Here is a 27,702-nt window from a genome sequence, read left to right as displayed (position 1 = left end):
CAGTGATGTGGAGAAATTTTTTCTGAGGGTCGTGAATCTTTGAATATTTTTAAGGCAGAGCTAGATAGATTCTTGATTAACAAGAGGGTGAAAGGTTACCGGGGGTAGGAAGGAATGTGGGGTTGAGGTTACATTCAGATCAGTCATGTTCTTCTTGAATGGCAGAGCAGGCTTGAAGGGCTGAGTGGCCTACTCCTGCTCTGAATTTGTATGTTTGTGTGTATCCACTGTAATGAAGACTGTGCAAAATACCTGTTCAATTATTTTTAAAATTCATTTACAGGATGTGGGCATCGCTGACTAGGCCAGCATTTATTGCCTGTCCTAATTGCCCTTGAGAAGGTGGTGGTGATCTGCCTTCTTGAACCTCTGCAGTCCCTGTAGTCTAGGTACACCCACAGTGCTGTTAGGGAGGGAGTTTCAGGGTTTTGATCCAGCGACAACAAAGGAACAGTGATATATTTCCAAGTCAGGATGGTGTGTAGCTTGGAGGGGAACTTTCAGGTGGTGATGTTCCTATGTGTCTGCTGCCCTTGTCCTTCTAGATGGTAGTGGTCGCGGGTTTGGAAGGTGCTGCCATCTCCATATTTTCCATTATTTGTTCCCCAAACTCAATTTCTATAGGACCAGCCCTCACTTTCTTAACTTTTCTTATTTAAATATCTATAGAAACTCTTACTTTCTGTCTTTATATTTCAAACTAGTTTTCCCTCATATTCTAATTTTTCCATCCCTATTAATCTTTTTGTCATTCTTTTCTTGGGGATGGCTTCCTGGTGCTATTGGGGAGGGTTTAAACTAACTTGGCAGGCTATGGAAACCAACTAGTGGGGAAGAGGTCGAGGAACAAATTTGCAAGAAAATTACAGAGAAGTGCAAGAATAGTTGTAATAGGGAGTTTTAATTATCTGAATATAGACTGGGTAGTAGTTGTGTAAAGAGCAGAGTGGGGCAAGAGTTTTTAGAGTTCTACAGCAGGAGGTTTCCAGTTCAACAAAAAAGGCATTGCTAGACCTGGTTTTTGGGAATGAGTTGGGCCAAGTGTCACTGGAGGAACATTTAGGGGACAGTGATCATTGTATTATAAGGTTTAGGTTGGCTATGGAAAAGGACAAGGAACAATCCAGAGTAAGAATATATTAACTGGGGAAAGCCAACCTCAATGGGGTAAGAATGGATTGTGCCTAGATAAATTGGAATCAAAGATTAGCAGGCAAAAATGTAACTGAACAATGGGCTGTCTTTAAAGAAAATATAGTTCAAGTACAGTCAAGGTATATTCCCACAAAAGGGATAGGTAGGGCAAACAAATCCAGAGCTCCCTGGATGACAAAACAGATAGAGATTAAGATGAAGTAGAAAAAGTATAATTTATATAGATTTTTCTTTTCCCACCTATTTCCATTATTTTTAAATGTATTTCCATCCATTGTTTTATCTCTACCTTTTAGCCTATTTTGATTCCTTCACTCCACCCCACCCCCACTAGGGCTATCTGTACCTTGCTTGTCCTGCTTTCTACCCTTAATTAGCACATTCCTTTGATAATATCACCACCTTCAACACCTCTTTGTCCTTTTGTCTGTGACATCTTTTGGTTATCTCCACCTATCCTATATCCAGCTCTACTTGTCCCACCCCTCCTTAAACCAGCTTATATTTCACCTCTCTTCTATTTTTACTTAGTTCTGTTGAAGGGTCATTCGGACTCGAAACGTTAACTGTGCTCCTCTCCGCAGATGCTGCCAGACTTGCTGAGTTTTTCCAGGTATTTTTGTTTTTGTTTTGGATTTCCAACATCCACAGTTTTTTGCTTTTATCTTAGTGTTTAATTGACTGCCACTTCTCTTCAAGGAATGCCTACCTTGAAGAAGTATTGCTCTTCACTCCGTCAGGATTTTCGTATCTCTCTTTTGCCTTGTTCACCTTCATTGCTTTCCATTTCTCTCCTGGTGTTTGATAAGGTGTTTACTAAAACCCGCTTTCACAGCCATATTTCCTTCCTCAGTGACTGTCTCCGTCTCCAACTTACCCCAAGTGGATTTCAACTGAAGTTCCATCCCTCATGTTTCGAACCCACCCAGGATTACAGGTATCTCCGGGACATACAATGCTCCTCGGACTGCTGTTCGCGTCGCATTCTGAGATCCACAGTTAGTGCCATGTGCCGCCATATGAACACACTCGACCTCTCCCTCCAGCAGCACCGCAGCAGCCTTTTTCGAAGCTGCGCGTGCCCCCAGTTTCATTTTATTCTTCGTCTCATCCGACACCTCAGCAAGAAACTTTGTCTCTTTCTTTCAGGTGCAAAGGAATGCAAGCTCCAACAACTCAACGACACCAACACCCATCCAGGACCCTCCACCTCTGCCTGTCCCTCTGTCCCCATCCCGTCTTCCAATCCCAGCCCCGGCCGTGTATTCGCTATACCCCCTGACCTTCCCCTCTCCGACGCTGAACGTTCAGTGCTCAGCAAAGGACTTAGTTTCATACCCTTACGCCCTCATCTCAATGAATTTCAGGCTCGGCACGATGCTGAACTCTTCTTCTGCCGCCTTCGTCTCCGTGCTCACTTCTTTGGGCAGGAGTCCTCTCCCTGTTCAACAGATCCTTTTACCCACCTCCAATATTCTCCCTCCACCTTGACCCCTCCCTCTGGATTCTTACCTTCTCTTGATCTTTTCATTGAGAACGGTCGGCGTGACATTAGTCATCTCATTTTCTCTGCTCCTCTCACCCACTCTAAGTTGTCTCTCTCTGAACTTGCTGCACTCCGTTCTCTCAGGCCCAACCCTGACATTGTCATCAAACCTGCTGACAAGGGTGGTGCTGTTGTTGCCTGGCGCACTGACCTCTACCTCGCAGAGGCTGAGCGTCAACTCGCAGACACTTCCTCCTACCTCCCCCTGGACCATGACCCCACCACTGAACATCAAGCCATTGTTTCCAGGACTGTTACTGACCTCATCTCCTCTGGAGATCTTCCTTCCACAGCTTCCAACCTGATAGTCTCCCAACCTCGGACGGCCTGCTTCTACCTCCTACCCAAAATCCACAAACAGGACTGTCCCGGCAGAGTGATCGTGTCAGCCTGTTCCTGCCCCACAGAACACATTTCTTGCTATCTTGGCTCCATTCTCTCTCCCCTTGTCCAGTCCCTTCCCACCTACATCCGTGATTCCTCTGACACCCTACATCATATCAACAATTTCCAGTTCCCTGGCCCCAACCGGCTCCTCTTCACCATGGACGTCCAATCCCTCTACACTGTCCATCCCCCACCAGGATGGTCTGATGACTCTCCGCTTCTTCCTCGAACAGAGGCCCGAACAATCCCCATCCACCACTACTCTCCTCCGTCTGGCTGAACTTGTTCTCAAACTGAATAATTTCTCCTTAAACTCCTCTCACTTCCTCCAAATAAAAGGTGTGGCTATGGGTACCCGCATGGGCCCCAGCTATGCCTGTCTCTTTATGGGGTATGTGGAACATTCCTTGTTCCAGTCCTACAACGGCCCCCTCCTACAACTCTTTCTTCGGTACATCGATGATTACTTCGGTGCTGCTTCATGCTCTCGTGTGGACCTGGAAAAATTTATTAATTTTGCTTCCAATTTCCACCCCTCCATCATTTTCACATGGTCCATCTCTGACACTTCCCTTCCCTTCCTTGACCTTTCTGTCTCAATTTCTGGTGATAAACTGTCCACCAATATCCATTACAAACCTACCGACTGCCACAGCTACCTCGACTACAGATCTTCACACCCCGCTTCCTGTAAGGACTCCATCCCATTCTCTCAGTTCCTTCGCCTCCGTCGCATTTGTTCTGATGATGCCACTGTCAAAAAAAGTTCCTCTGACATGTCCTCCTTCTTCCTTAACCGAGATTTTCCACCCACGGTGGTTGACAGGGCCCTCAACCGTGTCCGGCCCATCTCCCGCGCATCCACCCTCACACCTTCTTCTCCCTCCCAGAAACATGATAGGGTCCCCCTTGTCCTCACTTATCACCCCACCAGGCTCCGCATTCAAAGGATCATCCTCCGCCATTTCCAGTATGAGGCCACCACCAAACACATCTTCCCTTCACCCCCCCCAGTGGCATTCCGCAGGGATTGTTCCCTCCGGGACACCCTGGTCCACTTCTCCATCACCCCCTACACCTCAACCCCTTCCCACAGCACCTTCCCATGCAACCGCAAAAGGTACAACACCTGCCCCTTTACTTCCCCTCTCCTCACCATCCAAGGGCCCAAACACTCCTTTCAAGTGAAGTAGCATTTCACTTGCACTTCCCTCAATTTAATCTACTGCATTCATTGCTCCCAATGCGGTTTCCTCTACATTGGAGAGACCAAACACAGACTGGGTGACCGCTTTGCAGAATACCTCCGGTCTGTCCACCAGACCTCCCTGTCGCTTGCCATTTCAACACTCCACCCTGCTCTCATGCCCACATGTCCGTCCTTGGCTTGCTGCATTGTTCCAGTGAAGCTCAACGCAAACTGGAGGAACAGCACCTCATCTTCCTAATAGGCACTTTACAGCCTCCCGGACTGAATATTGAGTTCAACAATTTTAGATCATGAACTCTCTTCTCCATCCCCACCCCTTTCCGATCCCCCCCCTTTTTCTTCCAATAATTTATATAGATTTTTCTTTTCCCACCTATTTCCATTATTTTTAAACGTATTTCCATCCATTGTTTTATGTCTACCTTTTAGCCTTTTTTGATTCCTTCACCCCACCCCCACTAGGGCTATCTGTACCTTGCTTGTCCTATCTACCCTTAATTAGCACATTCCTTTGATAATATCACCACCTTCAATACCTCTTTGTCCTTTTGTCTGTGACATCTTTTGGTTATCTCCACCTATCCTCTATCCGGCTCTACTTGTCCCACCCCTCCTTAAACCAGCTTATATTTCACCTCTCTTCTATTTTTACTTAGTTCTGTTGAAGGGTCATTCGGACTCGAAACGTTAACTGTGCTCCTCTCCGCAGATGCTGCCAGACCTGCTGAGTTTCTCCAGGTATTTTTGTTTTTGTTTTGGATTTCCAGCATCCGCAGTTTTTTGCTTTTATTTTGTAAAGTATGCTTATGATAGATGTTAGGTGGATAAATACAATCAAAAATTGAGCTGAGTATGGAAGGTTCAGAGTAAAATTGAAAAAGCAAATAAGAGAAGCAAAGAGACCGTAAGAATAGAGACTGGCAGTTAACATAACAGGGAATCCAAAAGTCTTCTGATGACATATAAATAGTACAAAGGTGGTAAAAGGAGTGGGATTGATTAAGGACCAAAAAGAGGATTTGCGCATAGAGGCAGGGAGCGTGGCTGGGGTATTAAATGAATCCATTACATCTGTCTTTACCAAGGAAAAAGATGCTGCCCAGGTCATATGGGAAAGGGAAATCATGTTTCACTAATTTATTAGAGTTCTTTGAGGAAGTAACAAGCAACGTGGATAAAGGGAATGTGTGGATTTGGTGTACTTAGAAAGGGTTTGGCTAGGTGCCACATTAAAGGCTACTGTACAAAATAAGAGCTCATGGTGTGGGGGATAGAATATTAGCATGGATATATGATTGGTTAGCTAGCTAACTGGAAATAGAGTGTGCATGAATGGGTAATTTCCAGGTTGGCAAGATGGAATGAGTGGAGTGCCACAGGGATCAGTGCTGGGACCTCAACTATTGCAATCTACATCAATGACTTGGATGAAGAGACCGAGGCCAGAATTTTCCTGTCGGCGATTTGGGGGCGGGGCCCGCTCACCGACATGAAAATGATGCGGGATGACATCAGGGGGAAACCCCGACGTCATCCTCATCCATTTAAATCTTTAGGAAGGCGGGTGGACAGTGAAATCAGCTGTCCGCCCGCCAATGGCCAATTGAGGCCATTGACAGGATAACTAAGATAAAGACCCTGCCCGTGCAACCTTAAGGTTGGCAGGCAGGCCAGGAGCCCCAGCAGAGCTTCTGAAAAAACATGAAACCTCATCAACCGGCAGGATGAGGTTTCATGTCCTTTTTAAAAAACTTTAATAAAGTTTCTGTGCTTCTTATTAACATGTCCCATCCCGTGTGACATTGTCACATGAGGGGGACATGTTAATAATTTTTTTATTTTTCTATTTTTAAAGTTTTTGAGGCTGTCAGTAATCTCCCTGAGACAGCACTGAGTCTCAGGGAGATGTGCGCTCTTTCACACGCATGCGCGAAAGAGCACACTTTGACAGTTGGGGAATCCCTCCACATCCCCCCCCCCACACAGGAAGTGCATAGTGCTTCCTGTCAGGCGGCCCGCCCACTCAAAATGGCAGTTGGCCCCGTTTCAGTGGCGGGGATTGGCTGCCTGCCCGCCGCCGAGCCGGTGGGGCCCACCTGCCCACCAAGGGCAAAATTCTGCCCCGAATGTATGGCTGCTAAATTTGCTCATAACACAAAAGTAGGTAGGAAAGTAAGTTATGAAGAGGACATAAGGAGTCTGAAAAGGGATATAGATAGGTTAAGTGAGTGTCAAGAAGATATAATAATGTTATTAGAAATTATTTTAAAATAGAGTTCTAATGGGGTCTGTGTCTATGTGTTTTAATTGGATTAAAGCCAGCTAGTCTGGGTGCTTTGATGTATAGTAGTTTTGAGATGTTAATTAGATAAATGTAAGAAGGGTAGAAGGTAAAATGTAAATTTGCATTTGTTAAAAGAAACCATTCAAGACTGTGGGTGAAATATTACACCTAGCTAGAAGATGCTAAGCAATGTGTTTATTTTTTTTCAGGTTACTAATAAAATTGGTGGGATTGAAAGGATGTTATTGTTAGAAGAAGTAAAGTTAAAAGCCGAGTGATACAATGGAAAATTTACATTCAAATATGTATAAAGGAGATTGTGTGTAAGGTAGAGACATTTTAAGATCCAACAAGTGTGAGAGGCCTCCAGCCTATAAGCCTCAAGTCTATCTGCAAGGACCCAGAGCTGAAAGAAACTCATTTTGAATGCAACTGTCCAGGATGTGCTTTGTCAGAGGTCTGTTAAATCTATAAGTTTTATTGTTGCCTTACCAGGGGTGTAATTGGAGAGTCAGATTAATTTGGGGATTTTTGTAGTTATTATAGTCGTAATTTATAAGACGTATGGATGTGTTTACAATCTTTCTTGTATTAATAAATGTTTAATTTAGTTTTATAAAAAAAACCTCGAGACTGTGGTCTTATTACTACTGAATTCAAAGCCTGCATCTCGAAACATACAAATTGCAAAAATGGGTTATGACAGTTGTTTCAAGTTTCCCTCTGAGATTTGAACAACTCAGCCTTTACTATTGGCTGTGTCATAATATGAGTAGACAAAAAATTAGCAGATAGAGAACGATGTGGGAAAATGTAAAGTTGTCCACTTTGGCAGGAAGAATAGAAAAGTGGCATGTTGTTTAGATGAAGAAAGATTGCAGAACTCTGTGGTCCAGAGGGATCTATCTGGGCGTCTGGTACATGAATCTCAAAGTTAGTATACAGGTATAGCCAGTGATTAGGAAGGCAGATGAAAGTGTTATTTATTGCAAGGGGAATGGAATATAAAAGTCGAGATGTTTTGCTAAAGCTGTACTGGGCATCGGTTAGACCACATCTAGAGTATTATGTGCAGTTTTGGTCTCCTTATTTAAGGAAGTAGTTCAGAGAAGGTTCACTCAACTGATTTCTGCGATGAAGGAATCATCTTATGAGGAAAGGTTGGACAGGTTTGTCCTGTATCAATTGGAGTTTAGAAAAATTAGAGGTGATTTTATTGACAAATATTAGATCCTGAAGGGACTTAACAGGGTGGGTGTTGAAAGGATGTTTCCCCTTATGGAGAGATTATAACTAGGGGGGCATGGTTTAAAAATAAGGGGTTTCCCATTTAAAAATGAGATGAGGAGAAATTTTTTCCCTCAGAGAGTCTCCGGAACTCTCTTTCCAGACAGTGGTGGAGGGAGGGTCATTGAATATTTTTAAGGTAGTGGTAGATAGATTCTTGACCAACAAGGGAGTCAAAGGGTATCAGGGGTTAGGCAGGAAAGTGGCGTTCAGGCGATCAGATCAGCAATGATCTTATTGAATAGCGGAGAAGGTTCAAGGGCCGAATGGTGTTTCCTGCTCCTAATTTGTATGTTTGTATGTAAATCAATGAAGATAGGAGGACAGATTGAGAGAGCAGTTCATAAAGCATTTGACATCCTGGGCTTTTTCAATAGAGGCACAGAGTAGAAAAGTAAGGAAGTTATGTTAAAACACTGTGGAGTACTGTGTCCAGGTCTGGGCACCACACTTTAGAAAGTAAGAAGGTATTAGAGACAGTGCAGAAAAGTTTTACGAGAATGGTTTCAAGGCTGAGGAACTTCAGTTATGTAGAAAGACTGGAGAAGTTGGGACTGTTCTCCTTGGAGAAGAGAAGATTGAGAGATTTGATAGAGGTATTCAAAATCATGAGGGGTCTGGACAAAGTAGATGGGGAGAAACTGTTCCCATTAGTGGAAGGATCAAGAACTAGAGGGCATAGATTTAAGGTAATTAGCAAAAGCAGCAATGATGACCATGAGGAAAAGCTTTTTCACACAGCAAGTGGTTAGGATCTGGACTGCACTGCCTGAGTCTGGTGAAGGCAGTGTTGATTGTGGCTTTCACAAGGGAATCAAATCTTTATCTGAAAATGAAACATTTGCAGTGTTAAGGTAGGGAAGTGGCACTAGATGAATTGCTCCATCAGAGGGCCAGCGCAGGCACGACATGCCGGATGGCCTCCTTCTGTTGTGTAACCATTCTATGATCCAATGATCTATTATCTATGAATCTAAATCTATTCTGTAAAAAGAGTCTTTATCTGACAATTTGGTTTAACAACATTACTTTCTATATAGCAGGCCAATACTTCAATAAGCACATAATTTGGTTATAGCATTCCGTATACATTTTAAGAACGTTGTGGGTGGTTTACTGAACATTTGAGATCTTATATTAAATGCAGTTTTATACTAAATCACTACAGTGAATGTTGGTACAATAAATTCCAGTGATTTTCTCAGTTAGACACCAGGCATTATACATGTACGATATACAAAATTAAACATTGCAGCAAAGTAACTTGTAGGAACACATACTGTTAAATGGGGCGACATCTGTGTTACTACAATTGTTTGGTAGCATGTAGCAGGTTCTCATAGTAGAAACGGTATAAAATATTCAGGCAGCTACTTTTTAACTAATTATTCAGCAATATTGACTTGCATTTTATGAAATTCCCATTCCTTTCTTTGCAAAATGCTCCAGGTATGGGCACATATATGAGATACAGCAGTTGAATAAAAAGACATCATTTCCATATTGTAAAATTGGAAGCACAATGTAAACACATTTCAGTGCAATATTGCTGATGCAATCAAACAGCAATTAGCATAAAGGCAACAAAGCCACAAAGACACCAAACCAAATTGGCAGATTAATAAAATAGCATTAGTCTAAGCTCACTCTTTAATCATTACCAGATGCAAAGTATTTATTGCATTTCCATTGCTAAGGGACAGCTATAGTGAATAAAAGGATCATTTACTCCAGTAATATATGATCGTGGCCACATCACTTCCACAACAGTCAGAGGGATTAGACATTAATACTTACTCAGCATTTCAAAATGCTATCACAAATTTATACTAAGTATAAACAGGAGACAGAGTGGGAGATACCAGAATTAATAAGTACCTTCCTTATCCCTAAATATCTTACTATATTATTGGGAATACCCATACCAATTTCAGCCTTTGAAGCTATGTTCAGAATTTAACTGAGCCTGACAGAGTGGGCATGATGTTGGGGTGGGTGGGGTGAGACTATCGGACGGGAGTACCTGCATCAGATTCTCGGCATCAGAAAATGGTGCCCAATTAAGTTACGAGTGGGAGAGACCTGATGCGGGAATCCTGCCTGCAAGCAGCAATATGTCAATTAGGCTAATTAATGAGCCACTTGACACCAATTACCCCTGAGCCCATGGGAACTCAATGTTGGTTCAGGGATTAAACGGGTCTCTCACGGCTCTCCTGTGCCTCCCAAAGGCTGCCCAGCAAAACCTGTTGAGTTGGCCTGTGCTTTCGTATGGGGAGGCCCCTCATTCACGGGTACTCAGTGCCTGATTGAGGGCCCTAGCACTGGCGGGGCACTAAAAGCCAGCCCTTGGCCTTCCCTCTGACCCCCCTGCACACCCGATCCCAGTAAACCCTCTCTGCGAGCCGCGTTCGGCCCCAAACACTGAAAACTCCCATTGCTGCCTGGGTAAGACAGAGGATATGGTGCGCTCAAGCAGACACATCCTCTCAGACAGATTTTTACATTGATATGGATATTCACAGCCTCCACGTCAAAATTTATGTCAAGCAGGTAGTCCACTTATTAAAATGAAATTCTGAACTAGCTGTGCTAAAATGGTTGCTAAGCAGTTAGAACTATTTGGGACAGAAAGCTAAAGTAGGGTGACTATACGTCCTCACTTTGGGGACAGTCCAAAATGAGATATTGTGTCAACAATGTTCCAGAAGAGTCCCCAGTTTATGAAATTGATCCCCAAATGAATACCCTATTAAAAGGCTGTGCCTGTTCAAATCAGGAGTTATGTGTGCTGAACTACCCTGTGGTGTTTAATATGGTGGGCAAGTCTGGGTTCCAATTGTTGGAAGGGTTGTCAATCTCCTCTTTTTGACTGGTAGTAGTAGTGCACTCACCCAGAGACTTTGTGTAGAGACCTTGCTCTGTGACTGCAGTGCACATGCTAAGTGCCCACCCCCCCCACCTGCCCACCCCAATCAATTCCTGAATAGTTCCCAAATAATGCAGTTTTCCTGAGAAATTTGGTTGAAGAGAAAATGGCTCCAGAGCCAAATATTAGGGGGCTCTGGTAACTGCACTACTGATCAGAAGCTGGAGTTGGATGTCCTGGGAGCTGGATCAGAGTGCACTCCATTGCCTTGGGTGGCGTGGGTGAGTGTTGAGCTGTGTGTTCCTGGACCTGGTTTCGAATATATGGTCACTTTAGGCTTAAAGATATCTAAATAACTGATGTGAATGTGAGATGGGCACCAAAGTAAATTCACATCATTTAACTATGATCCATCATTTAACTACAATCCAATATACATTATTAAGTCACAAGGACACACTCCAAGGAGTGTAAACTTTATATCATTTTCAGACTGAGAAAGGAGTGTTGCAGTTGTCAAGCAATCCATACAGAATTTTATTAGCGTGCAGATAATAAGTTTTCTACCAATATGGAGGCCAATGCTGAGTGGAAGAAAATTCAGATGTCCAGTGGGCTGACAATGGTGAAATCAGAATCCTTGCTGTTGCTACTGTCGTCATCTGGACTGGATCCTGAGTTGCTGGATGGTGACCCCAAAACTCCACTGGTTAGAGGGTCAGAAAACACTGGAGATTGCTGTGTTTGTTTTCTAGTTGCTTCAGAGGTGTTTGGCACCTGTGAAGTTTGATGTTTCTCTGATGCAGCTCCTGTTGTTTCCAAATTTTCAGAGGGGTGCTCATGCACCAAGTCATCATCTTCTTTAGAAACTAAGATGTAGTCATCTGAATTTCTACCATCTGAATTCAAGGAAGTCAGTGATGTGGCCTAGAAATAAACACGGCAACAGTTAAAAATTGTGGATCACTAACTCTTAAAGCAAGGGATTATGGTGAACCTTTATAAAAGGTTCGGAGCCACACTTTATGAAGGATGAGAAGGCATTGGAGAGGGTGCAGAGGAGATTTATGAGAATGGTTTCAGGATGGGGGACTTCAGTTACTAGCATATACTGGAGAAGCTGGGGTTGTTCTCCTTAGGGAAGAGTAAGTTGAGAGGAGATTTGGTAATGGTCTGGAGTGTAGGTGGGGAGAGACTGTTCTCATTTGTCAAAGGGTCGAGAACCAGAAGACACCGATTTAAAGTGATTGACAAAAAAACCAGAGGTGACATGAGGAAAATCTTTTTTGTGCAATGAGTGGTCAGGATCTGGAATGCACTGCCTGACAGTGTGTTGGAGGCAGATTCAATTGTTGCTTTCAAAAGGAAATTGAGTGCCTGAAGGGAAAAGGTTGCAGGGCTAAAGGGAAAAGGAAGGGGAGTGAGACTATCTCAGTTGCTCTTCCAGAGTCAGCATGTACATGATAGGCCAAATGCACTCTTTCAGTGTTGTACCCATTCTATGATTTAATAAATATTAATCTTAAAAAATTTGAGAACATAATATTGATTAATCATATGTAATCTTTAAACTCAAAAAATCAAAAGTCAAATTGATACACCAAGTTGATTAACATGTTCAGCTGTTGAATGAATTTTCAAAATGTTACATCTGCACTTACACAGCTTGTATTCCAGACATCACTAAACAAAATGTTAGAGAAATTATGCATTTCACAATCCGGCTGTGTGTTACGAACTAAATGGATGCAAATTCAATCAGAATTCAACAGGCTAGGTTTGAAGCCATGTATTGGCCATAAAGAGATGATGTAAAAAGTCCAAGTTTTTTTCTAAAATCTCTTACAAACACTTTTGAATGAAATTCCTAGCCAAAGATCTCTCAGAATTTTACTGCATAGTAGGAAGCCATTTGTCTCATTAAGTCTGTACTGGTTCTCTGAAAGACGGTCCTAATCCACTGCTCTTTCTCCATAACGTGTCACATTTTTCCTTCTAAAATAGTTTTCCACTTCCCTTATTATGGATGTTGCTGGGCATTCTATGGCGCAACAACCTTCTGTAAAAATATCTAATCTCCTGACCTCTTTCATTTCCTCTGATAATCTTAATTTTATGTCCTTCAGTTATCTATTCACCAGTGGAATAGTTTTTCTCAATTTACTTTAGTAAAACCCATCATAATTTTGAGTACCTTTATTAGAGTTCTTCGTAACTTCAATTTTAGTGGAAGGAAACCTGCTTTCTCTAACTCCTCTCATAATTAAAGCCTCTTATTCTTGGTGTTACCTTAGTAAGTCATCTCTGTACCTTCTCCATGATCTTGACATCCTCTCTAAAATGGTGCAATTTGGCACAATATTCCATATGCTACCTAACCAGTGATTTGTATAGGCTTAATATTGAAATCATAGGTTTAATGTTTTTCATTTCTCTTGCTCACAGCTTTATTCATGTCCTACTACTAATCTTAACCCCTAAGTGCTACTTTAGTGTATTGCTTTTTTATATCATCAAAATTAGTCCTCTTATATTGTTCTGTATTAAATTTCATCCCTTCAATACAACAAAAACATTTTGTTTGATGTAACTGTATTGTTTAGACAAAATTGAGCAATGGTACATAAATTGTAAATTTACAGATTTCCACATTTAAAAAATCCTGCTTTTTAAAGTGAGCTAATCTTACCAAACCATGATCAATAGAGCAGGTGACCTAGTCTTTGGCCTATGAGAAGATCACACGAACCAGCTAGTAAAAGTTACGGCAGAGCATCAAAACATAATTCATCTACCAATTTCTCCACCCGCTCCTTGACAAGTCATTTAACTGTCTGTACTTTTCCCAGGATGAAGAACCAGAAAAGATGAACAATAAAGATTGGAAGTTAAAAGAAGAACTAGACCCGAGGTACTGAATGATGAGATGGTAAAGCTATAAATAACATCAAGAATGTAAAGACAGAAGGGCAAGATCAGATGCTAGCAGGAGGTGAAACAGTAGTAGATGCAATGAAACAGACTATTGATGAGATACGGATTACAGATGAATGGCCTTGCGAAGGGACTATATCCGAGATGGTCACAATGCCCAAGATAGCAGGCATACAGGACTGTCCAAAACATTGTATGCTAAGCCTCATCAGTCATGCATCTAACGTAGTAACAATGATGTCATCACAGAAGTGGCAGAGAAGCGGTTTGGCTTCTTTCTTGAAAAGGGTACAACTGATGTTATGCTTGTGCTCAGAAATCTCATGGAGAAATGTGAAAATAAGCAGGAAGTTCAGCTTTGGTTCATGTTCATAGTCTATGCCAAAGCTTTCAATATTGTCCCAGCATGACGTTCTATGGAAGACACTCATAGACTTTAATGTACCCAAATATCTTGTGATGCTAACACAAAAGCTATACAGAAATGCTTCAGGAGTCGTCAGAGTTAGTGATGGACAAGCAAAACAATTCCAGTTCAAGAAGTAAGTTAGGCAGGGGTGTCTTCTGTCACCCATGCTGTCTAATGCTGTGGGACAGAAGTTAATGAGGATGATGCAAGAAGTTACCAAAGAGGTGTGGCTGCATCATAGGAGGTTGCAGCATGTGGAATTTCTAGTATGCAAACAACACCATACTCATAGACAGATTAAAGGAAGAACTAGAGACTATGGCAGGCCTAGTCAAAAGACACAGTGAGTCTTTTGCACTAAACATAAATGAGGTAAAGGCCAACATTATGGCTCTAAATGGCAATGGAAAAGTCAAGATTGGAAGCACTGAGATAGAGGCAGTGGACAAATTAAAGTACCTCGGCTCCATGATAAACACCAAAGTTACATCCAAGAATGAAATCCAAGTTAGATTAACTACGGCAAGAGCCGTGACCAGTAAGTGTCTGGAAGTCCAAAAGCATCAGCATGAAGCTGAAAAAAACATCTGGTACAATCACTAGTGTTGAGTGTTGCACTCTATGGATGCAAGAGTAGGGCTCTGAAGAGAAGCATGAGAGGACAACAGCTTTTGAATGTTGGTATGGTGGAGGAGGCTTAGAATCAGCTGGATGAACAGAAAGACAAATGAGTGGGTTAGATCAAGAGTATAAGTTCAAGAATCAAAAGGGTTGCTAAATACAGTTGGAGAGAGAAACATAATCAAGTACTGACACTGGAAACAAAGACTCAACAGCCTTGAAATGGCAACAGTTGAAGGAGAAATTGAGGGTAAAAACAGAAGAGGAAGAAGAAAAATGGGATGGGTGAATAACATTGAGATGTGGACTGAGGGAGGTTTGAAGAAAGTCAAAGAAGTTGCAAGATGACACAAATGGCCCTACTAAGGTGAAAAGTATCAAATTTTAATTTTAGTCTCACTAAAATTTCCATAAACCCTTTCCACTTGCCTACTGTAAACATCATAATGATTTTTGTGTTCCAGTTCAAAAGCAACTGGATGACAAACCTTGCTGCACATATTTCAACAGCAACCAGTGGCTTTCTCCATAACCCTGAATTACAATGAAACTCAAGTCAGTGTTTCTGGGGTAGATGGATTATGCAGTATAGGATGAAAAAGCTTGTATGACTTCTGCAAGGATAAATAAGGACAACGTTTTAAGATTTCTCCAATTTTAATGAAAATATTTGTACTAAATAAGAGGAGGAATAAAAAACATATTTTAACACTAAGCAAAGTAAGGAGACTTAAAAGATGAGTCAAAGGATACATTTTTAACCTATGGGTGGAGATGGAGCTATATTATGCCTACAATGTATTTGAGCCTCAATGCTGAAATGAACACTAAAGTCCTCACCAACATCACATTAAAAATATGAAACTGTCATTCATCCTTTTCAACAATCCAAATTATTATTTGATTTCTCTGCTGTCATTGATTGAACCATTTACTAATGGATCAGCTGTTATGATTGACTCTGCAATCCTTGCCAGAGAGCACATCATTTTTAAGAGTTTCATTTAGGATAGATGCCAATGACTGATTTCACTTCAGTGAAAAGCTAAACTACAGGTGCCTCATTCACACACAGCAATCAATGTGTACAGCTGCCAGAAACCAGCAGGTTTATTGCAATGCTTCTAACACATATTTGCATAGAAGAAGTCTTTACTGTACACAAACGTTAAACCATAAATAGTTAGGAATCCCTTTCAAAACATAATAAAAATAAAATCTTTACCTTGTCCCAAAATAGAGTATATTATTTGAATATTGAACACAGAACTGAAGCTGAATTTATCCTTCAGCATTCATTTGTAGCACCTTCCAATGTTAGTAATTTAGGTTAGGTAGATATTTGAATGGATTTACCTCTTCTCTTTTCACAGTGGCCTGCATCTCCCTGTCAGCATTTGGCAACTTTTTGCTCTCACCTTCTGCACCTTCTCCTTGATTATTGGAACAGTAATGGTTATCTGCTATTGTAATCTCTTCATTTTCCTCTGCTTCCAGCTGACTCTGGTTAAACCGCAGAGATCCTTTCAGAATGTCTTTAATCTGTTTGTATTTAAGACAATGAATGGTCATTTTTTTAAGAAAGCAAAGCTAAGCAAGAATTCCAAAAGCAAACAAGGTTGTTTATAAATACATAGAAACACACATGCAAACAGGCATTTGGCATTTATTTGAATTTTAAAAAAAGGGATGACTTTGATGTTAAAAGATATATATACTTTCCTTTCCATCAATAACATACAAGCAATAGGTTACAAAATATTTTTCAATTTCAGTTTATCATGAAATACATGATGTTAATTAAGAAGCATGAATAAATGCAATTATACCATGATTTTGGAATCTACAGCAGTCTTGGGTATCATCTTTTGAGCTAAAAAAAAATGCTTCAACACCATCCTGTCCATCTTCTTTTAAACTGAGAAGGTAAATGTGGGACTGTTGTCCTAGTATGGGACATCACCAACAGTGGGGAAAGTAGAGGAGGTAAATCAAAGTGAAAGCTAAGTGATGCAAAGTTTGTGTTTTTAAAAACCTATAAATTGTGGTAGGAAAGGAAAGGAAAGTAAGGGTGTTTAATTCAGCAAGGGAAAATGGCTGACAATCTGGAAAATAACTCACCTACCACAGGTCAAGACTCATACCTCACATTGACCTCCTTCACGCACTTAGCACTGCTTCGGCCTCATACTCACATCTCATAGCTTGCACGACCTGCCAACTATTCAACCATAACAGGCACAACACCCAAGAAGACTGCACCACGCCTCTCTTAACTTGCAGGACCAGATTGTGCACAATCACAGGGAGCAGCACCTAATTTGGCATGGGGCATAAGATGTAGGAGCAGAAGTAGGCCATTCAGCCCATCGAGTCTGCTCCGCCATTCAACGAGATCATGGCTGATCTGATAATCCTCAACTCCATTTTCCTGCCTTGTCCCCATAATCCTTGATTCCCTTACTGATTAAAATTCTGTCTATCTCAGCCTTGAATATACTTAACGACCCAGCCTCTACAGCCCTCTGTGGTAAAGAATTACACAGATTGACTACCCTCCGAGAGAAGGAATTCCTCCTCATCTCTGTTTTAAATGGATGTCCCCTTACTCTGAGATTATGCCCTCTGGTCCTAGACTCTCTCCCACAAGGGGAAACAACCTCTCAGCAGCTACCCTGTCAAGCCCTCAAAGAATTCTAATCAATTTGTTAGGCGTGATTTCCCTTCATGAAGCCATGCTGACTCTGTTTGATTAGATGATGTATTTATAAATGCTCTGCTATTACATCCTTTATAACAGACTCCAACATGTTAATGACAGATGATAAGCTAACTGGCCTATAGTTACCTGTTTTTTGTCTCTCTCCCTTTTTGAGTAAGGGTGTTACATTGGCCATTCTCCAATCCTTCGGGACTTTTCCAAAATCTAAGGATTCTTGGAAGATTACTACCAGTGCATCCACTATCTCTGTAGCTACTTCCTTTAATATCCTAGGATGCAACTCATCAGGTCCAGGGGACTTATCGGCTTTTGGTCCCATTAGTTTCCCTAGTACCTTTTCTCTAGTGATAGTTATTGTATTTATTTCTTCCCCCTCTTTTGCCCCTTGATTATTTAGTACTTTTGGAATGCTGTTAATATCTTCTACCGTGAAGACTGAAGCAAAGTATTTATTCAACTCCTCCGCCATTTCCTGGTTCCCCATTATTATTTTCCCAGCCTCATTGTCTAAGGGGCCTATGTTCGCTTTGGCCTCTCTCTTCCTTTCTATATATTTAAAAAAAGCTCTTACTGTCCATTTTTATATTACTTGCTAGTTTATCCTCAAAGTTTATTTTCTCCCTCTTTATTTCTTTTGGTCATCTTTTGTTGATTTTTAAAACTTTCCTAATCATCTGGCTTACCACTAATCTTTTCCACGTTATATGTTTTTTTCTTTCAATTCAATACTGTCCTTAACTTCCTTGGTTAACCATGGCTGGTTTATCCCCTTCCTTCAATCCTTCTTCCTCACTGGGATACATCTTTGTTGAGAGTCATGAACTATTTTCTTAAACATCTGTCATTGTTCATCAACCATCTTTTCTGCTAAACTGCTTTCCCAGTCCACTCCAGCTGCTCTCATCCCATTTTAATTACCCTTATCTAAGTTTAGTACAGTTGTTTCCAATCCAAGTTTCTCACTCTCAAACTAAGTGCTAAATTCTACCATATTATGGTCACTGTTTCCTAGGGGATCCTTTACTCTGAGATCATTTATTATCATTACACATTACCAGATCCAAAGTAGCCTGATCCCTTATTGGATTCACAACATATTGTTCTAGGAAACTGTCCTGAATACACTCTATCAATTCTTGCTCGTGTCTACCTCTGCCAATTTAATTTTCCCAATCTACATGAAGATTAAAGTCATCCATGATTAATGTACCGCCTTTTTTATATGTCCGCATTATCTCCTGATTTATTAGGGGGCCCATAGACTACTCCCACCAGTGTCTTCTTCCCCTTGTTATTTCTTACCTCCTCCCATATGGATTCTACATCTTCCGATCCAAGATCTTTCTTGCTATTGTACTTATTCCATCTCGTACTAACAAAGTTACCCCACTATCCTTTCCTTCCTGCAAGTCCTTTTGAAAAGTCACGTACCCCTGAATATTTAGTTCCTAGCTTTGATCTCCTTGTAATCATGTCTCTGTAATGGCTATAAGATCATACCCATTAACCTCTATTTAGAAACATAGAAAATAGGAGCAGGAATAGGCCATTCGGCCCTTCAAGCCTGCTCTGCCATTCATTATGATCATGGCTGATCATCCAACTCAACAGCCTGTTCCCGCTTTCTCCCAATATCCTTTGATCCCTTTCGCCCCAAGAGCTATATCTAACTCCTTCTTGAAAACGTACAATGTTTTGGGCTCAACTACTTTCTGTGGTAGCGAATTCCACAGGCTCACCACTTTCTGGATGAAGAAATTTCTCCTCATCTCAATCCTAAATGGTCTACCCCATATCCTCAGACTGAGACCCCTGGTTCTAGACTCCCCCACCATCGGGAACATCCTTTCTGCATCTACCCTGTCTAGTCCTGTTAGAATTTTATAGGTTTCTATGAGATTCCCCCCCTCATTCTTCTGAACTCCAGCAAATATAATCCTAACTGACTCAATTTCTTCTCATATGTCAGTCCCACCATCCCTGGAATCAGTCTGGTAAACCTTCGCTGCAGTCCCTCTATAGCATGAACATCCTTCCTCAGATAAGGAGACCAAAACTGCACACAATATTCCAAGTGTGGTCTCACCAAGGCCCTGTATAATTACAGCAAGACATCCCTGCTCCTGTACTCGAATCCTCTCGCTATGAAGGCCAACATACCATTTGCCTTCTTTACCGCCTGCTGCACCTGCATGCTCATCTTCAACGACTGGTGTACAAAGACACCCAGGTCTCATTGCAAATTCCCCTCTCTCAATTTACAGCCATTCCATGTGCTTTAATTTTACACGCCAAACTCTTACGTGGGACTTTGTCGAAAGCCTTCTGAAAGTCCAAATAAACCTCATCCACTGGCTCTCCCTCATCAACTCTACTAGTTACATCCTCGAAAAATTCCAGTAGATTTGTCAAGCATGTTTCCCTTTCATACATCATGCTGACTCTGTCCGATTCTGCCACTGTTTTCCAAGTGCTCAGCTATTAAATCTTTTATAATGGACTCTAGAATTTTCCCCACCACCGACGTCAGGCTGACTGGTCTATAATTCCCTGTTTTCTCTCTACCTCCCTTTTTAAATAGTGGGGTTACATTAGCTACCCTCCAATCTGTAGGAACTGTTCCAGAGTTTATAGAATCTCAGAAGATGACCACCAATGCATCCACTATTTCTCGGGCCACTTCCTTAAGTACTCTGGGATGTAGATTTCTTTCAGTTCCTCCCTCTCACTAAACCATGTGTTCCCCAACATTTCTGGTATGTTATTTGTGTCCTCCTTTGTGAAGACAGAACCAAAGTATGTATTTAGTTGGTCAGCCATTTCTTTGTTCCCCATTATAAATTCCCCTGTTTCTGACTGTAAGGGACCTACATTTGTCTTCACCAATCTTTTTCTCTTCACATACCTATAGAAACTTTTACAGTCAGTTTTTATGTTCCCCACAAGCTTCCTCTCGTACTCGATTTTCCCTTTCTTAATCAATCCCTTGGTCTCCCTTTGCTGAATTCTAAAGTGCTCCCAATCCTCAGGTCTGTTGTTTTTTTCTGGCCAATTTGTATGCCTCTTCCTTGGATCTAATACTATCTCTAATTTCCCTTGTAAGCCATGGTTTGGCCACCTTTCCTATTTTTCTTTTGTTATGGACAGGAATAAACAATTGTTGCAGTTCACCCATGCGCTCTTTGAACGTTTGCCATTGCCTATCCACCGTCATCCCTTAAGTAAAGTTTCCCAATCCATCATAGCCAACTCGCGCCTCATACCATCGTAGTTTCCTTTATTAAGATTCAGGACCCTAGTCTCAGAATCAATTATGTCACTCTCCATCTTGATGGAAGAATTCTATCATATAATGGTTGCTCATCCCCAAGGGGCCTCGCACAACTAGATTGCCAATTATTCCTTTCTCATTACACAATACCCAGTCAAGGATGGCCTGTTTTCTAGTTGGTTCCTCAACGTATTGGTCCAGAAAACCATCCCGTATACACTCCAGGAATTCCTCCTCTCTACGGTATTGTTACTAATTTGATTTGCCCAATCTATATGCATATTAAAGTCACCCATAATTACAGATGTTCCTTTATTGCATGCGTCTCTAATTTCCTGTTTAATGCCATCCCAACATCACCACTACAGTTTGGGGTCTATATACAACCCCCACTAACGTTTTTTGCCCTTTAGTGTTTCTCAGCTCTACCCATACAGATTCCACATCGTCGGAGCTAATATCTTTCTTCACTATTGTGTTAATTTCCTCTTTAACTAGCAATGCAACTCCACCATCTTTTCCTTTTTGTCAGTCCTTCCTAAATACTGAATACCCCTGGATGTTCAGTTCCCATCCCTGGACACCCTGCAGCCATGTCTCTGTAATCCCGACTATATTGTACCTGTTTACATCTATTTGCGCTGTTAATTCATCCACTTTATTGTGAATGCTCCTCGCGTTAAGGCACAAAGCTTTAAGGCTTGTCTTTTTAACATTACTTGTCCCGTTCCCACTATTTTTCACTGAGGCCCTGTTTGATTCTTGCCCTTGATTTCTCTGCCTATCACTTTTCTTATTCCCCTTTCTGTCTTTTGTTCTTGTCCTTGATTCCCCCTCCTCTGACTGATTTATGCCGTTAATTCATTTATTTTGTTCCAAATACTACGTGCAATTAAGTAAAGGCACATGTCCTTGCCACGATGGAGAAGACAGTGCTCACAATCATTGTAGTGGCCATGATTGAGGCTGTGGATATTGGCAGTTCTGAAACCATCAAAGGTGACTATGCTCATATCTAATCCTCCTCCCCACACCCACTGACTCTTCATCCCATAATCTCTTCTGATTTACAAGCTGCAGTTGGTGTAAGTTTACATGTCTTGATTTTTCCCATCCCTTCATCATGACCCTACCCTTGTGTATTTCTCCTTTCAGATACCCAAGATCTGGAACCTGGCCAAACAGTGCAGGACCAAGGATTGGAAGAAGGGACTGGAGGTGAAGAGAAACATCATTCGATCGCTCACTCTCTGGCACTAGCTCATATACTGAGACTGCATGTGTTGTAGAGGAGAGCTTACAGGTGGGACTTGCATGTGGTGAGTCACTGGGACAAGTGACCTGTAGCTGGGCAGGAGGAAAAGGTAGCGCTGATGGCAGCTCACCAGAAGACAAGGTTGAACATGAATTCTGCGCAGAAAATGCCAATGAGGACTTTGATGGGGCAGACTAGAGAAAATTGTTGATGGGTATGCACATGGAAATGCATTGGTCGGCTTGCCTGAAAGTCTACTGTCACCACCAAGGAGTATGGTGGCGTGCAGCGTCAACATTGCACAAGAGCTTAGGGTCCATCCTTCCAGTATGTAATTGGTGGCCAATTCTATTTGCACACTTGTTGACCCAACAAGGATCTGATGGCCGATGTTTCAACTTCCATTGCAGCACAAACGGAAGCCACCCAATAACATCTGATTACAGATGAAGGTATGCTGCCCTCTCCTCTCTCAGGATGGTAGCATTCATTCTCTCACCACTGCCACTGTACCAGTGCCATTGATGTTGCCCATCGGCCAGCCAGCCCAGACCGCTGCCACTCCACTCTTGTTCAGGTGATGCAGCTTAAAACTGGACCTTTGGGGTAAGAGCTGCTTGAAGTTGTTCTGCAAGGCCATCTGTAGTCTCCCCCATTGAAAGTCAGCAGTTTTGCCTCAGTGATGCTGCAGCCACTGGGGTAACACTGTAAGAGTGCTAGGGCAGGCAAAGGCACAGAGAAGACAGGCACTAAGAAAATGCACAAGGTGATTAGTTGCCTTTTGTATGGAATATTGACTGGTTTGATGAATAAAGTGGAATGTTTGTTTTGCGCTGGCATTTATTGTTGCCTTGGAGGCTTGTGATTCTGGCAAAGCCATATGCTCGCTCCACCCACTTTTCTCTGGCTAAACAGCATGTAATCTATCCAAACTCTTTGCATACAGAGCCTCTCTTCATTATAAAACAGTGGATGGCAAACGGAGATTTTGTACATATCATCTACTCCAGCGTGGAAAAAGCCCAATGCATCAAGATTCATGGTCACAGTCACCTTTACAGCCACTGGCAATGCCATCCTCATCCTGCTGTGAGGCTGCAGTTCTGCCTGCAACAGGTGACAGATTTTTGTGACCACCACCTTAGTGAAGCAGAGATGTATCATACACACTTCCTTGTTGAGTTCGAGTTTGAACAGCCTGTTATCCTCTGTATTCCCTCTGCTCATTCTCCCTGATGCCACAGCCAAGGGGCAGAGCAGAAGCCTCAAAACAAGCAAAATGTCCTTCAGCACCTGCTAAACCACTCGTGGGGACTTGTGCAACTTCAAGCAAGAGTGCAAACCACCAAATATTTCTACAAACTCACCAGGAACCAACAGAAATCAATTATCAACTAACCTGAAAGTATTTGATGACCCCTTTAAATATCACTGCTGGAGAGGACCTTCCTGCTGCTGAATGTGAAGTTAAGAGAGGGTGTTAGGTGCAGTGCTGAGCTCCAAAATAGCACCACTGGAATCAACTCAACATTACATGCTGAGTGACTTCACAATCTACCAATTCACCATACTTTGGGATCACGTTCCCAGCACCGTTGGTGGAGCCTGCACCAAAAGGTGTGCAGACAGCGCTGACACCAGTTTGGTACCAAGACAACAACCATAGCGCTGAAAATATGGGTGCTATGCAGTGGAACTTTGCAGCCTAGATATAAGAACAAAGCAAAACAAGTAAACAAACTGAAGGTAGGAGAACACTTGGTAAATAGTGACAATAGCCTAATTAGGCTCACATTGAAAATGGATAAAGAAAAAGATGAGTCAAAGATGAAGATGATAGACTATAACTGAGCTAACTTCAGTGGCAAAAAAAGAGACTTAAATGGTTGGAAAAAATCAGATCAAACAGTAGAACAGCAATGGTGGGTATTTAAGAATGGGATGGTTAAGGTGCAAAACGTTGGGAAGAATTTTCCTGTCAGCGAGCGGGGGTGGGTCCCGCTCGCTGACCCGTGGTGACGTCGGACAGGTGTCCCGACGTCACCGCGTGTCATTTAGATTGTCAGTTCGGCTGTGCGTCCGCCGAGCTGTCAAAGGCCTATTAAGGCCATTAACAAAGTAATTGAAGCTGTTAGGAATGCTGCCTGTCCAACCTTAAGGTTGACGGGCAGGCGAAGAGCCCAGGCGGCCTTCACATTTTTCATGAAACCTCATCCACGGGTGGGATGAGGCTTCATGAAGGGTTCATTAATTAAATAAAATTTTCTGAAAAAGTTAATGGACATGTCCCAGCTCATGTGACAGTTTCATATGAGGGGACATGTACTTAAATTTTTTTTTGACCTTTATTACATTTTTCAAGACTTAAAATAATCTCCCTGAGGCACCTCCGTACCTCAGGGAGATTTCTGCGCTCTTTCACACGCATGCGCCAAAAAGCGCAGGCCCTGACTCAGGGAAACCCCCCCGCCCGCACAGGGAGTGCTCAGCGCTTCCGGGTGTGCATCACACTGGGCGTAAAATGGCAATGCGCACCCGATCAGGGGCGCCGATCGGGTTCATGCTCGCTCCTGCCCGCCCCAGCACAATACCCCCGATGGGGGACAAAATTCACCCCATTGTGACTGAGAGTAAAGGGGTTATTTTAAAATACATCTCTTTGTCGATTTTAAAGCTATCAAAACAAACATTTTCTTTAACTATTATAAGAAATGCTTGAGGCAATTTTTTTTTTCTTTATTATTTCATGGGACGTGGGTGTCGCTGGCAAGGTCAGGTAAGGATGGCAGATTTCCTTCCCTAGAGGATATTAGTGAAACTAGGTGGGTTTTTACAACAATTGATGATAGTTTCATGCTCACCATTACCAATACGATTTTACAATTCCAGACTTTTTAAACGAACTGAATTTGAATTCCAAGATAAAAGCAAAAAACTGCAGATGCTGGAAATCCAAAACAAAAACAAAAATACCTGGAAAAACTCATAGGTCTGACAGCATCTGCGGAGAGGAATACAGTTAATGTTTCAAGTCCGAAGAGTCATACGGACTCGAAACGTTAACTGTATTTCTCTCCACAGACGCTGTCAGACCTGCTGAGTTTTTCCAGGTATTTTTGTTTTTGTTTTGAATGTGAATTCCACCAGCTGTCGTGGTGGGATTTGAACCCCATCCCCAGAGCATTAGTCTGCACCTCTGGATTATTAGTCCAGTGACATTACCACTGTCTCCCCGTCAATTCATTCATATCATTCAAAGGGAACTGGATAAATATCTGAAAATATACACTATAAGAAGAAGCTAAGCGTAAAAACAGACAATTGATATTAGAGTAGAAAACTCCAGTGACACGTTGCTACCAGCAATAAGCACAATGGATTGATTGTCTTTCTGTTCTATAAATTCTATTAAATGCTAGATATATGAGTATGTTTTAATAACTGGTCACTAGACAATGCATTTGATCAGCTGTCTAGCCAAGTCTCCAGGTTTTGTTGCCAATCACATGATGTAATGAATAGTTTTGATCTGCCAGTCATTTTGATATCTTGGATTTCAAAATATAATGATATGGTTATCACCAATTATTCAATCTGCATCATTATGTGAAGGCAAAAAGGCCTTCAGCACCCGCTACACCACTCCCAGGAGACTTCAGCAGCTTCAAGCAGGAGTGTAAACCACCAAATACTTCTACAAATTCAACAACAGCCAACAGAAATCAATTAGCAAAGAGGCAGGCCTGCTATGATGCTAACTCTCCTTCCCAGGTGTTCAGTCATAGATTAGTGTTACATTTTAGTATTTCATGCTATGCTGCCATTGAAATTTTTTTATTGTAATAGATGTTAAAAACACAGCTATTGAACTAAACTTAGTTTTAAGGGAGTTAACTTACAGGACAACAAGGCTGGCAGGTTTCAGACTGGGTATTTTGACCAGCATCTTGGAAACAATGAAAGGTAGATTGTTTACGCTCCCATGGAAACTGTATGCATTTGAAGTAAGCTGAATCATTGCTAGGTTGTGGGTTCTGCTTTGGGGAGAATTTGGTTTGACTGAAAGCTGACATGTGGTCAGGTTTGGAGAACAACAAAAAAACCCATTAAAATGCAGGGAGAAGCTGGGTCAGCCTTGGGATGTAGGACTGATCAAATTACATTGAAGTTCACCCTAACCTGTTTATGTTGATGTTTATCTTCCATATGAGCAAAAGTCCAATGTTTCCTGCAGAGGATTCATCCTGTTTAGGTTACACTGAGTGTAGCATATAGAGAAGGAAGTTACAATGATGGAAATTAATTAAACAGACTGGAAAAGTTGCTCAACATTTTTATCTTACTGTGAAAAAAACAGCTGACTGATTACTATCAAGTCTCACCTCATTTAATTTAACCCATTCTATTATCAGAGGGATTAACAAAATACATGCATGAAAGGCAAGGGTTTCTGGTTCACTTCATAAGGGGATGCTAATATTACATCCTTGAGTCATAATATTGCACATCTGGGCCTGAATTTTTCCTGCGTTGGGCGCACTTGGCGGGAGCAGTCGCAGAGCCGACCGCTGCTCACGATTAAGGCCCGCCCAGCGTGAATCGCGAGTGGGAGCGCTACCTGTGTGGGCAGGGGCAGGAGGGAGAATAGGGTCCAGCGCCCTCTCATGCATGTGCATGAAAGAGCGCTTCAATCTCACTGAGGCATGGAGCTGCGGGAGATTGAAGCAATTGTTAAAAAAATAACTGAAAACATTATAAGTTTAATGAAACATGTCCCATCTCATGTGGCTGTGTCACATGAGATGGGACATGTTTTTATTTTTCAAAGAGACTTTTTATTTAAGTTATAAAAGCTTCAGAAACCTCATCCCGCTCATGGATGAGGTTCCCTAAAAAACGTAAAGGCCTTTTCGCGTGCCCGCCAACCGTAAAGTTGGATGGGCAGTGTAAATTTGAAATTAATTAGTTTGTTAATGGCCTTAATAGGCGGAACGAAATAACGTGAGACACCTGGCCATAGTTATAGAGCAGTTTGTCAAATAATTTATTATTTCACAGGATGTGGGCGTCACTGGCCAGGCCAGCATTTGTTGCCCATCCCTAATTGCCCCTGAGAAGGTGGTGGTGAGCTGCTGCCTTGAACCTGTCAATTTCCATGGAAGGCGCTTAGACCACTTAAGGAGGTGTCACCGAACGAGTGAAGGTGTCCACAGCATATCCAACATATATAAGTAGGTGTAGAACAGATGTCATGTTCCCTACAACCTCTCTTTTTTTATACCATAAATCAACTCAAAGGATTTGTCTGGAATTAAAGGTTTCTCTATACATTCAGAACGCCTAGGCACCAACTTGAATTGAACATTGGGACAAACATTCCGTTTATTCTCCAATCAACGCTTTCAAGACCCTTCTTAAACAATGCTAAAGCTATAATACTACATTTGGGACTCCACATCAACATGAAGAATCGAAAGGCAGATTATTATTTAAATGGAGAGAGACTCCAAAAAAGTGTAGCACCGAGGGATCTGGGTGTTCTTGTGCATGAAACACAAAAAATTAGCATGTAGGTGCAGCAAGTAATTAAGAAGGCAATGGGATTTTGACCTATATTACTAGGGGCTGGAGTTTAAAAATAGGGAAGTCTTGTTACAGCTGTACAGGGTGTTGGTGAGGCCCCTCCTGGAGTACCGTGTACAGTTTTGGTCCCCATATTTAAGAACGAGTATACTGGCATTGGAGGCAGTTC

At 41.9% G+C, this 27,702-nt stretch overlaps 1 protein-coding gene across 8 annotated transcripts in view; it reads right to left on the bottom strand.

Annotated features, from left to right (window-relative positions):
- Positions 1–8,851: 8,851 nt before the first annotated feature.
- Positions 8,852–27,702, bottom strand: part of tbc1d5 (TBC1 domain family, member 5) — a 551,970-nt gene continuing 533,119 nt past the window's right edge. For 7 of the 8 annotated variants that reach the window (XM_078538526.1, XM_078538531.1, XM_078538532.1 and 4 more), the window contains 2 exons: positions 16,059–16,244; positions 8,852–11,665 (listed from right to left, as the gene is read on the bottom strand). In XM_078538526.1, the coding sequence (XP_078394652.1) occupies positions 11,339–11,665; positions 16,059–16,244 (513 nt within the window). In that variant the 3' untranslated portion in view covers positions 8,852–11,338. The remainder of the gene's footprint in view (positions 11,666–16,058; positions 16,245–27,702) is intronic. The other variant, XM_078538533.1, reaches the window with a different exon arrangement.

Source organism: Cetorhinus maximus, chromosome 3 (assembly GCF_964194155.1).
Source record: "Cetorhinus maximus chromosome 3, sCetMax3.hap1.1, whole genome shotgun sequence".
NCBI classification, from domain to species: domain Eukaryota; kingdom Metazoa; phylum Chordata; class Chondrichthyes; order Lamniformes; family Cetorhinidae; genus Cetorhinus; species Cetorhinus maximus.
The sequence above is the reverse complement of the archived record's forward strand: the minus strand, read 5'-3'. Positions and strand labels throughout refer to the sequence as shown.